We start from the raw sequence: 16,155 nt of genomic DNA, 5'->3' as shown, positions 1-16,155 counted from the left end.
ATTTTCCAGACCGTTTGACTGCTGCCAAAGAGCAGTACTGAGGAGGTCTTTTGTGAGCAGCAGACTAACCACCCCACTTTTCAGTGAAATGACAACCTGATTAATTTTTAAAAAATTCTAAACGCAATCTCCACCATCCATAGCCTTGGTTACCCCCTGCCAGAGAACTGGTCTGACTTGCGAGTAGCCACAAACAGCCTTTCCAGAGACTCTAGCTACTCAAGAGAAGCAAAGCCCTGCACTTGCGTATAAAATTCAATGACGTAGAGAAGTTGGGATGTTCCTTTCCCCAGACACAGACCTGTCTCTAGGGAAATGGCCAATCCCTTCTGAACTCAAGCAATCATATCTGCAGATTGTCCACGGAGAAAATTATCCACCTCTCTGTTTCAGTGAGATAGCAGGCTGGATTTTCCACACTGGTTATTATCTCAGAGAGCAGCAGATAATGACAAAGCTTCTGGACAAGGAAGCATGAAAACACGGTCAACTCAGCCAGGAAATTATGGCTGAGACAGTCTGTACATTGCTGCTATTCCCAGCGTAATCCTGTCCTGGGCATCATCCAGGCAGTGGATACGTGCACGAGGGGACCACCTACATTGTACATTAGACACCACCACCAGCTCAACCAGCTCCAGCTTCAACTCTACCAGCTATGGTTTATAACTGTAGATATGATTGCTTGCCAACACCCATTGCATTTCCCAACAAATTTATTATAAAGTATAAAGGTTTTTTTTTCCTTCACCCAAGAGATGAAGAATGGAAAATCTTAGATAAGAACTTTAGCTAATTTTTTAAAAGGGCCGAATTCTCCACTGATGTAAGATGGCACCTCTCCATACTCTTCAATGGAGTTGTGCCAGTTTACCTCATCTGATAACTTAGCCCAGAACTTCTAAATCTATTTGCTGTCATTTTCCAAGTGCCAAATACGGTTTATTACAGGACCGGTTTCAGCACGATGATATTTTCCACTAACGCCACTTCAAACGTCGTCTTACTTTCTTGTATCACATGACAACACACTTCTTTCATTAGACAGAAAACCTTAGGGATTTAGCAGAAAAAGGAAAACATTCTCTGCACAACAGAAACGATATTTAACTTCATTTTAAAGCTGCACTGATGGTTGCATGGCTGCTGCTACTGTTGCTGTGCAGTCCTAGGAGTTGAACACGGGCACGCAGCTCCCAAGACTCCTTTCCAGTGTGAAGCCCTAGTTAGATGGGGAGCTGGGTGTTTGTGTATCACAATGTGGCAGCAAAACATGTGCATAAAGAAGGTATTTATAAACGTGCAAAAAACCATCTAGTTATTGCGCAGAATCTATACAGGGGTACGCTCACATCTTCTGTAGCAAGTATATCAGTCTTTTTGATTGAAGCCAGCAAGTCTGAGTCTTCTGTGCCCGTGCACTTCCATTTAGGCCAGCTCTAGATGTATGTTTTGGATCGCTCAGTTACTTCCCTATTGTTAAATGACAAACTTGGGGGAATAAGGTCAGCTGCGCTGCACATCCAGCTGAAATGGTTTAAACTGCTATTACCAAGGAAGCAAATGGACCAGCCTCTGCTTAACACCACTCAACTGTAAAATCGGGATAACTTGCTGGAGTCGTACCAATAAAATACAGAGAAACAGAGAAAACCTGCAGCAGAACAATCAAAGGAGGATGCTCATAGAAGGCAGCATGCTACTACCAGTCTATGAAAAGCTGGGACAACCATCCTTGGCCACAGTGGCCTGGCCAAGGCAGTGGCTCCTCCTGCTCATTCAGTCCCAGTGAGGCTCTCCCCACAGGTCCAGCTCTCCCTTCCTGAAGCAGCTGCCCCTCTTGGCTTACCAGCCTGCATTTCTGCAGTTTCAGTTTCACTGCTATTTCTAGCAGAAATGGGCAACTTAAAACCACTTTTCCATGCATCCCAGAGACCAAACTTAAGCCAATTGAATTTAGATAACCATTCTGGAGGATGAATAAAGATCTTATTCTGAAGAGATCAAAATAATTTCACTTCAAAGGTGAACTTTTAATCTCAGAAAGACCCAAACATCTCATTTCACAATTTCCTAAACATTTTTTTTAAAAAAACTTTGTTATCAAAACAGCATCTTAGATTGTAAACTAGCATATGCTAGAAATTAAGAAGAGAAAACACAAGGTTTATTATTAAAAGATAAACAGAATATTGCTGTGGGTCACAGAAAGGTTTTAAACTGGCTCAAAGTAACCCCTCAAAACTAAACAACATACCGCTTTGCTGAAATTCTCCCCAAACTTCTGATGCATCTTAACACAAAGGATTTTGCTTCCAGTGCTTCAGCCAGGTCACCGCAGGCATCCCAGCATAGGCAAGTAGCACTTGGGGATGATGCTGGGCAGTGGCAGGAGCAGGAGCACAGGCTGGAGGTGACAGCCTAGGACTGACGTTTGGACATCCCCACCACTCCTTTTCGTGCAGAGGTGCTGGGGACTGATGCTGCCACTCACTTGCAATCTGCATCAGGCTGCGTCCCTGCATCGGAGGTACTTGGCAACCCTATCGCATCTCTCCAGCCTGCTATTAATGCCACTGCCAAACCCATCCCTGACATGTCATCTCCAATCTCATGGACTGCCTGTCCTGCTGGCATGCTCAGGCTGTGCCCAGACAGTGCCTGCAATGCGGTGGGAAGCAGCTCTGCTCCAGCACGTGGGACCCCGAGAAACCTGGGGTCCCCTTTGCAGCCCTGGCATCTCACCCCCATCGTGGGGAAGGCAGCAAGCTAAGCCAGCACGGGTCAGGCAGGACGTGGGGGAACCGTGGCACACGCTCACTGCCCCAGCCCTAGGAGACGTGACCTTTATTCCCAGCACTTCTGAAGTTGCACTGCGCTCCCCATTTGTGATCTGCAACAGAGAAGTCTTGACTCCCACCCTAAAGATTTCTTAATTAGATCACAATTTCTTCCATGTAGAGCACTGAACACAACCCTATGTTTTATGAGGCTCCTGAACTCCGCAGTGCTACAAACAGCAGTAACAGGAGCAATAGCAATGTTATATGGTACCACCACTCCAAAGGAAAATTTAAACCCTGTAAATAACCAAGCAATTAAAATGAATGCATGAAAAAGCTGTGCAGCAACCGAAGTAATTATACGTCAGCCCAAACTATATTTTCAGAGAATGTTTAACATTACTTCTGGTATTACTACTGCTAGCTAACAAAGCAACAGGCTGCCAGAGCTTTAAATAAATTATATCTATTAGCTTTGGCCTTCTTCCTAGCAGCCAAGCATTAGCAGTGATGAAGAACCATTTAATATGGTTAATCACGGTAATTTTCTACACAGCTTTGTCATCACTATTTCTTCTTCTATAACCAGGGAGCTGGAAAAAACCCTACTTTCCTGCATCAGAAGCAGGGCTCATGAGGAAGGTCTCTTCCTTTGGCTGGGGGACTTGCTTGGGCAAGGCGGAAACGACAAAAAAAGAGGGCAGAAGCCAACTTCTCCATGATGCCAATAGTTTAGGCAGGTAGGTTTTCCAGGAGGAAGTCTACACAGAGGCAATAGCCAGCCTGATAAGATGGGAGAGAGGATTTCAATGGACAATTTTAAGTCCTGCACTAGGTGCACCTGACAAAGTGACAACTTCTGCTACCAGGCCATTCCTCCAGTCCCATCTGTTTCACAAAACCCTTTAGTTTGCCTCCCTGGACCACAGCAATTCTGTGAACAACTTCCAGTGAGTTGCTTAGAGCTAATCCTCTGAAAATTCATTCTGTAATCCAAGGATTCATTGCTAAGGAAACTGCTTATAATCGGTACCTTTTATAGCTTTTAAAACTCAGTATCAACTAAAGGTATTGTAACTCCAATTGATACTTATTTCATTCCCACTGGAGACTGCCAGCTTTGGAAAGGGGACATGGATCTTCCTGGTAATTTAAGGGAATAAGTAATAGGAAAGCATCCAATGAAGCTCATAAACGTGAGCTCTGCTGACATGCAAAGATGCATCCGTGACGTCATGCAGAGAGCGGTGGGTCGGTATCATGAGCGATGGCATCAGCCCAGCTTGGCCACCTGTCTGCAGTAAGGATAGAGGGAAAGCCCTCCTGTACTCTTCCTACCATCCCAGTGCAATCAAGTCATAAGGCTTATCTAATAAGATAAATCATGATCAGCACTTTTAAAAAGGCTTGATACCTTTGGCCTCACACTATTGGCAAAGATCAGCAGCTGAGCGTTGTTGGCAGGGAGGGATTTACACCACCATGCCAACCCACAGAGTTGACCAGCAGCAGAGAGAGACAGAAGAATGCATTCAAGTGAACAGGCCAGGGGCGTGCAAAATTTGAGATGCTTCTGCTCACCTCCGAGATGTGACTGTAGAGGGAAAGAGGGGGAGGATAAAATTTACGGCACCTGTGGCAGCTGGGAAAAACACTCCAAAAACACTGAAGAAGGACTCCCCCTGGCTGTAGTCCGGCAGCGTGTTGTTGAACATAAGCTCTTCGGAGTAGCCGACAAAGCCGCTCTCTGCAAAGACACCGAGGGTGAGAAGAGAAACTCAGAAACTACAGGGACCAGAGGAGACCCTCCAGCCTGCTCTCAGCGACCACCCATCCCCTAAACACATGCAACAGCAGCAGCTGTTACCAGGGATAGTTTGAGAGGATGAATGTCGACTTATTTGGTGGGGGGAGAAGGCAGAGAAGAGGTCAGTGTGGTTACAAGGGTGCAAATGCCAGGGAAAGGTGCAGCAGTGCAGGCCAGCATGTCAAGAGGTACCACCAGGCTGGGTGGCTCTCACCAAGTCAGAACACGGATCGTATCAAGTCCCGTCCGTGAGCAAGCAGGACATCTTCCTGTAAAACCTGTCCATGGAGGAAAACTGGCTGCAGGGATCACCTAATTTTATACTCAATTATCCATGTCACTTTAATCCTCTTCCCAAAGAGAGCAAAATTATGCTGCCATAAGACAAATGCATACCTGAGCAAGCCCTCACGCTGCATGCCCATTCTGTGTTTCTGCCAGTCAAGCTCCTGCAGACAAGACCTGAGATATGCCCGTGCTGTGAAGCTGCTACCAACACACCCATTTTATACACTGGTTACCAATGAGCCCAGAGCCAATAAAGCCAGTTTGTTGCAGGGTGAGCTGTCCCCTACAGGATGGGTTTCCCAGTGGATAAGGAATAAGGTGCTCTAAAACTGCCCACTGCTGTGTTGTGCACTTGGCCTCCTGATGCCACTGCCCTCCTGTTGCTGTTATCGTCTCCAAAACAGGGCTAAACACAGGTCTATGCATCACGACCAGACCCCCCACCCGCTCTCTCCCCCCCCAAATCTTCTGCAGATGTTTATCACAGCGCAACAAGGAGCAAATGCCAAGACCTTGGGCTGTACTCTGCTCCGCACACTGACTTCTGCCAAGTCTTTCCAAGGTTGTACACACACAAGTTTTACTTTCCAAACAAAAAGTTTTACAGAAGATGGGAGAGAAGGGAAAGCAATGGGTAGAATATCAATGTCACACAACTAATTTACTGGGTATGTAATGGAGAATCCTGCTCCCTCACTTCACTCTGGAAGGCCAGGTCAAGCTCTTCCACAAACCTGGTTTTGTTCGGAATTGTTGAGCCCAACAGCTGATGGGCTGGCAGGGCATTAACTTGGAAAAGTTTTAGATGCTTATAGGTAGAAAAGATAACTCATGAAAGCAGGTTAAAGAATTCTTCTTGCCCTTGTGGCCAACAAGGCTGACGGTATGCTGGGGTGCATAAAACGGAGTGTGGCCAGCAGGTCGAGGTAATTTATCCTCCCCCTCTACTCCACCCTCGTGAGGCCACATCTGGAGTACTGTGTACAGTTCTGGGCTCCCCAGTTCAAGAAGGACAGGGAAATACTAGAGCAAGTCCAGCAGAGAGCTACGAAGATGATCAGGGGACTGGAGCATCTCCCTTCTGAGGAAAGGCTGAGAGACCTGGGTTTGTTCAGCCTGGAGAAGAGAAGACTGAGGGGGGATTTCATCAGTACTTATCAATATCTGAAGGGTAGGTGTCAAGACGATGGGGCCGGGCTCTTTTCAGTAGTGCCCAATGACAGGACAAGGGGCAATGGGCACAAGTTGAAACACAGGAAGTTCCACTTGACATGAGGAAAAACTTTACTGTGAGGGTGCCGGAGCAGTGGCACAGGCTGCCCAGGGAGGCTGTGGAGTCCCTTCCCTGGCGACATTCAAACCCCACCTGGCCTGTGCCCCCCGCTCTGGGTGTGCCTGCTCAAGCAGGGGGGTTGGACAAGATGATCTCCAGAGGTCCCTTCCAACGTCTATGACATTAATAATTTCATTTTCAACAGACAACACTGCTTTTTAATGGAGTATCTTAATCTGTGGAAACTTCTTCTCCCTGTCAGTAATCCAAATGCTTGTGCTGGTGGTGGGAGGTGAGCAAAGTCAATTCCTTTTTTCCTCCTGCCACTACAATCTATTACCACAAGACATGTGACTGCACTAACTTGAATTTTCTCATTAGCAGGCAGGATGTTGTTTATGGCTGCACAGGGTGATGACCAGAAATAAAAAAAAAGACTCTATCAAAGCTGCCCCATGCCTCAAAGACAACATTAATGATGTTTGGACAATAGATTAACCGGAAAATTAAATCAGAGCTCTGAACACAAGACATATCCATTTAAAGCCTCAGAATATAACTAACCACAGAGCTTTGAAGTTGCCACAGAAAAATCCTATGGATAATCAGAAGTTTCCTACTACATCTGCATTCATTGTGTTGCCCAAACATGGATGGAAACACACTGATAGAAAGAGGTCTCCTGCAGCTAGGCTTTTTAAAAGCACCAGCTATCTTCACTAGGAACAAGTCCCAGATGAGATTTAAAGGGAATAAGCTGAGCGCAACACACTGACCTCTGGAGCTCACAGATGTCTGCAGAAACTGCAGCTTCTGAAGAAATAAGGGTGGGGGGGCGGTGTAGGCTGTATGCTTCTGCAAGGCCAGACCTGGGCCCCTTCAGCTGGAAGTCATGCCCATGATGGCACAGCACATGGGCTGGCTGCAAAGCTTCCACCAAACTGCTCGAGGAAAAATTCAGTTCCTGGACAAGGGATTTTTCACAAAGTATGTCCTCCTCCTCATAGAAATGGTAATAGTTCATTAGTAAAACAAAAGGAGCGGGGAAAATATTCATCTTGCCCCAAGCAGATCTGCAGATCATCTCCCACCTGTGCTTCACAGCAACAGCATAAAATATATCTACACCACTCTTGACAAAAGTTTGCCCCACCAATCCTCCTTAAAATCTCCTTAACCTCCTGTAAAGCCTCTCTTGATAGTTTACTCTCATATTTTCCTGTCTTTATCATTTAGGTTTCCCCTACTGTCTAACCAAAATCACCCTGTTTGAAGCTCATGATGCTATTTCTTGCTTGATCCATAATGTATTTGCATTTTTTAATAGCATCCTTTCACCTACTGGAAACAGTCCCCATCCTGCACTGGCACAGTTGATGGCTTCCGCCAGGCTGTAAAACTTTGTCTTCTTCAAACCACAAATTGTCCTTTCACACCACTTCCCCAGCTTGTGCGAGGTCATCTGGAAGTCCGACCCTCTCAGCCAGGCTTCTGTGAGCCCTTCCCAGTTGAGGGTCATCTGCAAATTGGATATGCACATTTGCTTTTCCATCATTCCAGCAGTTAAGGAAAATACCAAACACCACCAAACCAAAACCAGACCCTTGCAGAACCTCACCAGGCACAGCATCCTGCTTTGCAAGTGAACCATTTCCAACCAGGGTCTTCCAACCAGGTTTGGGGGCTATATAATTCAACGATGGGTTGATCCAGGCACTTTGGGTGCCTTATGTCTCCTTTCTCATACAAAAGGCCAAGTGTACAACCAGACTATGCCTTCTGTGATACTTTTGGCCATACCATGGCCAAAGAGAGACCATCAGACCCCTAAGTCTGACATCTGACCTGCACCTGTGTGCATCTGATCCCTATTAATCTTAAGAAGCCAAAAGATCCCTTGTGCTCCACCATTCATATTCTGTTCCCTTTCCTACTTTATTCCCCTAAATGTAAATCCTGGGTGGAAGAGACAAAGCCCGAAACCATAGCAGATATCACCGGAACCACAGAAAATGACAGCCGTGGATTTGTTGAAAGAGACACAGGATGCACCTACAACGCTATTCCACTTCTGCTTCCTTTCCTCGCGGCTCTGGCAGGCGAGAGGAAGCCCAGCCATTCCACGTTTCCCCTTTATACAGGACCAGGAGCTTTCTTGTCTAATTAAAGAAAAAGTCATCCAAACGTTCCTTGTAATTGCAACCTCATTCCTCAGTCACCCTCCCATAAAGCAAATCTCACGTCCCTTTTGGTCGGTTTTACACCAGGATTTGCAATCGCCGTCAATTTAAGCAAGCTATTGGCATGCAACCACGGAGCTAAGAACAACACGCTGTGAGCATCTCCTGGCTGCCCTCATGCCTGTGACCGGAGCGAGTCATCTGTGACCTTTCAGCTGTCATATTAATGGGACTAATTGTAGCTGACGGGGCAATTGGGCTGAAAATCATCCAAAACAAAACAGGAATCAGCAACTGAGACCAATCGGTTAAACCAACAGAGCACTCGGTCGGTTGTTCACAGAGTCAATTATCCACATCCCATTGAAAGTGCACTTCAAAAGGACAAGCTTCGGAAGGAGGAGGGAAGGAAATGCGATAGGGTCTATATTTGGCTCTGTGATCTCCAAACAAGGCAAGATCTTTTTCTTTTTTTTTTTTTTTTGGTAAAAGGATCTTTTCCTCCAGCTTACTGCTGGGTACATGAGATCCAAGCCAGATTCCTCCCTCCTCACTTATTACAAAATGCTTGTCTGACAAATTTTGCTTTCAATTAATTTATGCAACCCCACAACCTCTAAATCCTGCCTTTAATGATCCTGCTCTCAGTTGGGTTGTAGAAGGCTGGAGCTGAAGTGCTATAAACAATCTTCCCAGTGTCACGCTAGAAGGAAAAGAATCTGGTTCCTTCTCTGTGCATGTCAGCCTTACGCAAAATGCACAATAAAGAGTGGTAACAATTTTTTTCATCATTGGATACTCGATAAGGAGCAGGCAAATAATGGGCTTCTCAAAGGGCTGAGTTGAAGTAAACAAACAGAAAAAAAACTGATGTAGGGCAATATCTGAATTATTCCTGTGATTTTTGACAAATTAAGCCCTTCCAGTTGCCCCTATTAAAATGATGTAATAAACAATAAAAACCACCTAGCAAGTTTCAAATGGAAGAGCTTCCAGGATGAGCATCCTTCATTCACAAGTGCAGGGGGACCATAGCAGGCTGCACACCAGCCCGATGCAGGCAGAAGAGGAAGAGGAAGGTGGCAGGATTCTCATGTCCCCTCGGTCACCACAGATGTTTGGGAGGAGGTACCAGCTTTCACCTGACTGCCACTGCTGCATCCCCCCTCTGCCCCAGCTGGTTTCCACGTTTGAGTTTTCTTGCACTTTCTCCCGCCTCTTGCCCTGTGGAAGAGGATGAAAGCAGCCGAGGAGGTTTTCAGCACTCAGGACACCCCTTAGCAGGGCACCTCCTCCGTGAAGCCGGGGGTTCTGAAGCAGGACTCAAGGAGGTTGGAGACGGGGTGTGAGACGAAGCCTTGGTTATGTAGGGTCAGGCCATTATGCAACGGCACAGAGGACAATGGCTCTGCCAAGTTCCAGGCAACCTGGAGCTCATTACAGATTAGTCAAGTCTTGGCCAAATTCAATAAGCCTGTTCACAAACTTAAGGTTAAGTAAACCCTGGCACTGAGGCAGGGGCTAAATAATGCAAAAATGGAAAACCACCTTAAGAAACAGGTCCCAGAAGACGGTCACGTATTGCACTCTGCTTGTGATTAGAGATTTTAATTATGAAGGTGAATGCTGAAGGCTTGAAATGGTGATTTTTGTTTTTTTTTTTTTCCTAAATAAGTAAGCCCACACATTCCCGCCTGGAAGGTACTTGCTGAGATTTGCTTTCAGAGGAACAGCTGGAAGTGTTTGTCTTACAGCACATTTCCCAGGTCTGACCCCAGCATTTTCAGGATCCTGTGTGATGTATGACATGAAGAGCCAAAGAATAATTATATATCCTTGGCATAATTACCTCCTTTCTCTCTCTTTCCCATTTCTTCTTCCATCTCTAAACCCTTCTGGCATAAGCTCCAAAATCCAGTCATTCACTTTGGACACCAGTCCAAGCTCACGCCCACAGCGAGGACTTGGTGCAGGTGCTGGAGATACCCAGACACACCAGTGTGGAGAAAACAGGAATGGTCCTCACAACCTGGTCCCACAGCTGCCATGCTCACTTGAACACACATCTCTGCAGTAAGATAAAGTTTCACTCCTCACCAGCCACATGCTTGCATTTTCTTCCTCCAAACTCTTAGCCAAGGGGAAGGTACAAGCCCAGGACTTCTGAGCTATTAACTTGCCAGTGAGCAGGTCAAGGCCTGACAAGTTGGTAACTCTCAGAAGTTGTGGTCTATCAGATGACTGCTGGGTGGCCTAAACCAACTTAATTTTGACATAGATCAAAGTGCTCTACATCAGGGAAGGAGTGAAATTTTCTCTCCAAAAGCCCTTGCAATACTAATTCTTCCCCTGACTGCAGAAGTTGTTCATCCATGGATGGTCACCAAACTCACCGAAACATACTTACTACAGATAGCCTATCACACAAGAACAGCATCTTCACTTGCCAAGGGGAAGTCAGGCATGCCTGGCTTTAAAGAAACATCATTTTTATGCCAAACCACCACCAGCAATAGGTTTTTCAGCATCTCAGTGTGCAACTGCAGATACACAGGATTAACCATCCACATAGAAACCGTGGATGTGAAGAGATGGATGCAAACCCACGAATGCTGTTCAAACCCCATGGTCATCTTATCTTTCTGGTGCTCCCACACTATGCAAATACTGAAATTTAATTTGAGGCAACAAGCAGCACAGGATCATCTGACACAACACCTCTGAACAATGCTCTGCGCCAACACAGTCATGCTCCAGATGGCTATGGGCTTCCCCAGCAATGGGGGTACTCACACATGCCAGAGAATAATGTGGGTCCAGCTGACTGCAACCACAGCCCAGCAATGCACACAGCACACCCAAGGAAGGTCACTGAAAATGGTGCACTGAAAATGGTGCCAATCTCCTTCAGATTGGCATCATGAAAGAGGCATGAAGAAAGCACTGGGGTGATGAATAACACTTGAATCACCTTTCCCAACAGAATAAAAAATAAATCAAAGCGGTGCAGTCACAAGCCCCATCCCTCCACATCCCTCCGCGCACACGCTTCACTTCCTGTGTTTGGGCTTGTTTAACACTGGCATTAACAATCACACTTCCAATGCTTTTCCAAGGCCAGGCCGCTTCTGCCGCCGTGTCTTTACAACTGTCCAGCTCCAGCTCCTGAGGTCCTCTTTGCCAGGAAAGTCCAACACCACCATCACTACTCCCACACTGCCAGCCTGGTACAGGGCAGGGGGAGGCAGAGAAGCATGAGAAAAACATGGGATGGTTGGGAAGGAAAATGGTGAGAGGGAAGCAGTGCTGGAGGTGGACAGAGGACAGTATGGCGGTTTTACGGTGCTACCAGTCCACTGCTCAACTTGCTTGCTCAGCCTGACAGATGCATGAACAGATTTTCACCAGAAAGTCCCAGTCCTCTAAGAGATGGGGAACCAGTGAGTCATGAAAACAAAGTGCATTAAGAGGCAGAGCTGCACTTGGCAGGTACAGAGAATGAACATAACCTTTGCTGAACTTGTAAGGGGATACACAAATGTTTTAACACCTTCCAGGACATCTCCTGCTTCATCTTTGGATATACAGGTTTGGCTGGAAGACTGGGAAGAAACAGAAGGAAAAGAGAGCTGCAGGAAGCAGAGCTGGAGGAGGATGGGATGGACTGAAGAGATGGATGCCCCTGTCTCCTGACAGCTACCGCTGGACTCATCTACCCAGGGGATCACATTCACCAAACCTGGGTTGCCCTTTTCAGCAGCCCCAGTGCAACACATGTGCCATGTGAGCAGGAATCACTGCACATCTCCTACAAGCCAGGAGCACGTCTACCCTACGCTGGGCCTGTGGGCAGCAGCATGTGCAGACCAGTCCAGATGGAAAAGAGCAAACACAAGGCTTCTGATACCTATCCCTGCAGATTCACCTTCCATATGCCACACATGACGTCATGCCTTGGGTTCATCTCAGTCCTCAGGGCCACGTCCTACCTGCTGACAGCTCCCACAGCTTCAGTACTTATGCTTTGGGAGTCTTAAACTAGGCAAGGGCAAAAATAGAGAGGAATTTTTGTGCTGACTACATGCAGGTCAATGATTATGCAGTGATAAAAATGCAGCTATTACACAATTAACACAACGGCACATGGCCACGCTGACAGATCAGTGCAGAAAAACTGCAGAGCATCTGCTCAAGCTGCCAGGGATGCAGGAGGTCCCGGGCTCCTGCTCTACTCCACCCTAACCCATGCCACTGCCGGCAGCCCTAAGCACAAAGTACTGGGAAGAGGAGGTAAGAATGGGAAGGGACTAAATTCCCTCTGTATTTTCATCCCCAAATCCCAGTTAAATACATTTGCTATCAAAAGAGGTCAGAGTGATCACAGACCCCGAGCCACAGGCAGCAGGAGCAAAAGCAGCAGCTTAGCGGCTGCTGTCTCCCCGTGTGGCAGGATGGTGCTAGCTGAAAATTAGGCGCTGGGTGCCATAGCCAGCATCTCCCCACGCCTCGATGGCCACAGCAAGTGGCATCCTCAAAAATGCCAGACCAAAGCTGAGCAGCAAGAGGCAGTCCAGGTTGGGGAAAGGAGCCCATTGCTATTTTTCCACTTGGTGTGAACAAATAAGCTATTTTATCATTAGTACCAGGGAGATGGTTTCACAAATTAGGACAAACAGCACACTTATGTTTCAAATTTGTCAGAGCTGCAAGTAGCAAAAAATAGACAGGTTTTAGTGAAAAAAAAAAATTGGCAAGAGGGAGTGGGAGGAGAAGGATCAGAGCAATTTTAAAGAAAGAAGGAAAGGAGTTCCCTTGCCCAAGACTTTCTCTGCACCCTTAATAAGCCCAGTAAACCCAAAATGAGAGATTACAAGTCTGTAATTGAAGGAGTGAAAGCCACAGTTAAAACAATCTAAAAAGGCCAAGCCCTGAGAAAGGCAACTCGAATCCCTTATCTTTTGATGGAAAAGAATGTGCTCCCTGAGATTAATGACGTGTTTACCCGAAAGGAAATCGCCGCCCTTCTGAAGCAGTGAGTGTTTGTTCCTCCCGAGCCCATTTTCTGCTCCAGAGCTGATCTCCCAAACCTCCTGTTTAAAGTCAAGACACAATACAGCTTCCTGCCGCCATGGGCTCTGAGGGATCCCACCATTAACCCTCTCCCAAAAAACACCCTCCACCACACCTGTCCATCCGGGCCACCACCAGCAAGGATGAAAATGGGGTATTTAGCTCATGCTTTGAATGCCAGCATGGAGACAGGCATCACGTCAACAGCTGCCAGCAACCTCGCTGCAGGGCAATGAAACACCCCCGTGCATAAAATTTTCTCAGCTGAGCAGAGAAATTAGCAAGCGTGGAGACTGACAGAACTGCCAAGGGGAAGCATTCACTTGTCTTACTCTTCCCTGAAGTCTCTGGACACAGAAGGTAACCTCTTCTCAAGTTGCTCAGTGTTTCGGCATTCGGTGCAATGGTCTGCCATGTTACGGGAGGGACGTGGGATGTGTGCACTGAAAACCCTCGAGCAAGCAAGAAAGCCTAGAGCAGAAGCACTGGGGGATGATCTGTTTGAGCAAACCTGCAAAAAGCTCTCTTGGGGACCATCAGTCCATTGCAGATGAGACAAACCAAGTATTCACATCATCCCCCCTCCCCCCCCGTAAACGTATCCCTGGTAAATGCACTCTCCTCCATCCCTGATCTCCTCGTGGAGCATCCCAGCCATGAGAGCCATCAGGTCACAAGCATCCTCCTCTCTCTAAAGCCAACAGACCTGCAAAAATGGGTGTTGGCTAATAGCTAAAAATAGCACAAAAGCCAGAATAAACAAAGGGAGCTGCTTAAATCTGTCTCTGACATTTGTATTTAGCTAATGGGGCAATCACCACTTGCAGGATGCTGTCACCTCTCTCAGATTGTGAAGCAGCATATGGTCCCCGAGCTCTCCCCAGCCACATCACATCTCCTGTGGGACCGGGCTGGCTGGGCGGAAACGCTAATTTCTGCCCAGCTCCCCATGTGCCTGCTTTATATCCACCTCAGCTTCTCGGACGGACGGACGAAGTGGAAAACCACTGGCATACACAAAAGCAAACACAGAGCCCAAAAGTGCCCACATGGGCAGCTTCTCATCATGAAAGCCCAGCGCTTTGGCACTGGTTAAATAAAGGAAAACTCAGGAATGTGCCTGCGAAATTAGCTAGTACAGCTGTTTGGCACTTATTCTGTCTCTACAGGTTGGTGGGGTTTAATTTTTTTTTGAAAAAAAGCCAAAAAAAATGATATGTTCTGCAGGTGGAAAATCTGAAATTTTGGTTAGGAGAAAAAAGGAAGAGATATTAACATGGGTATTTCAACTTTATAAAGTCCACTTATGTTTTATATTACTTAATGCTAAGCACCAGACTTGCCATAATATATAAAATCCTTCCATTACTATTTTAGTTTTTGATGTGGTATCCGCTACCTGGCTTGTTCAGCGGTATTCAAACCAGCGAGCGGAAACGGTTTTATTAATTTCAAAGAGGATGAGAAGTAAAACATCCCTTGCTTCATACTTTTTCTAGGAAAATAGTTTGCATCAATGGGATATTATTATTAATTATTGAGTGGTATTTCTTGGAAGTCATGCCCAGAGCCCCTGTTTGTGGGAGGCTCTGCAGAACTTCTCCGATGAAAAACTCCAGCCTTGAGAAATCAGAATTTAGGCTGAGTCAAGGCACAACAATTGGAGGAAAATGAATGGCAGCTGAGCAGCAATGTCGATGACACACATCCTTTGGAGTCACTGGAGTGACCTCCTTTCTAACTCGGAGCTACTCTGCATATTGCTTGGGACAAAGCCCAATCCATGTCAATCAAATCCCCATCTTTCAAAAGAAAGCAGTTAAAACAAAATGTAACATAACTCATCAGACCCTGCCATGGTTTACAGAGTCTTCTGCCATACTCATGACTAGAGCATCCTGTACTTCCAAGTTATAGATATATTATCAGGTTGACAATGGCACTTCAAAAGAAAACTATTATGTTTTTTGAGTTTTTTGATTCTGTGTCCAAAACGATAGTTTAATTTTACTTTTGGGAGGTTTTCATTATCCTCCCTACAATACACACAGCTTCAGCTTCAAGTCTAATTTCAGACTGCAAATCAGTGTCTAAATTTGGAAAGGTTGAGCAAGATGTTGTCACCTAAAAGAACTGTTTTTGTTTGTTTGAAACTATTAATTGCAGTCAGTTTAAATCAGAGAACACATTTCCTCTACCAAAATCACATTTTTCAATAAATGCATTTCCCCTTTGAATAGAAAAGAAAACCAGCAAGAACCGCTGGGCCATCATCCAAGCCAGTGAAGGTACAACCAGGCTAAAATCTCTTACCTACAGCCAAAAAAGGCCAAAAATTGTTAACACAAGCCAGCAGAGAAGATGATGAGCAGCAGATAGGGACCCATGTCCCACACAAAGTTTTCTCTTTAGCCTATTGGAGGAATGCGAACTAGAAGTGAAGCAGCTGGAGAAAGAATCTAATATCTAGAAATTATCTTCATAAATTAAATCCCTAAATAAGGAAAGCTGATTCAGGGCACAGCTGAACTGTGACTGGAATTAAACACTGGGGGAATGAAAAAAGAGGAGGTAAAATATCTCCATCATTTGAAAACAATTATGTAGTTGCACCAAAAAAAGAGGGGGAAAAAATCAGTGCAATTAAATAAAGCTGTCCCGTTTAAACACAGCAACAGGGAGAGATGGAGAGATTATGGGATGAGAGATATATACATACTCCTCGAGCCAGTCAGTTTTATTAGGTCTCTAGCA

At 46.0% G+C, this 16,155-nt stretch overlaps 1 protein-coding gene across 7 annotated transcripts in view; it reads right to left on the bottom strand.

Annotated features, from left to right (window-relative positions):
- Positions 1-16,155, bottom strand: part of SLC12A8 (solute carrier family 12 member 8) — a 58,771-nt gene that overhangs the window by 19,979 nt on the left and 22,637 nt on the right. For all 7 annotated transcript variants that reach the window (XM_075093003.1, XM_075093002.1, XM_075092998.1 and 4 more), the window contains one exon: positions 4,417-4,530. In XM_075093003.1, coding sequence (XP_074949104.1) covers positions 4,417-4,530 — 114 coding nt within the window. The remainder of the gene's footprint in view (positions 1-4,416; positions 4,531-16,155) is intronic.

Source organism: Phalacrocorax aristotelis, chromosome 5 (genome assembly GCF_949628215.1).
Source record: "Phalacrocorax aristotelis chromosome 5, bGulAri2.1, whole genome shotgun sequence".
In the NCBI taxonomy this organism is placed as follows: Eukaryota; Metazoa; Chordata; class Aves; order Suliformes; family Phalacrocoracidae; genus Phalacrocorax; species Phalacrocorax aristotelis.
Note: the sequence above shows the minus strand (reverse complement) of the source record. Positions and strands in the feature narration are given on the sequence as shown.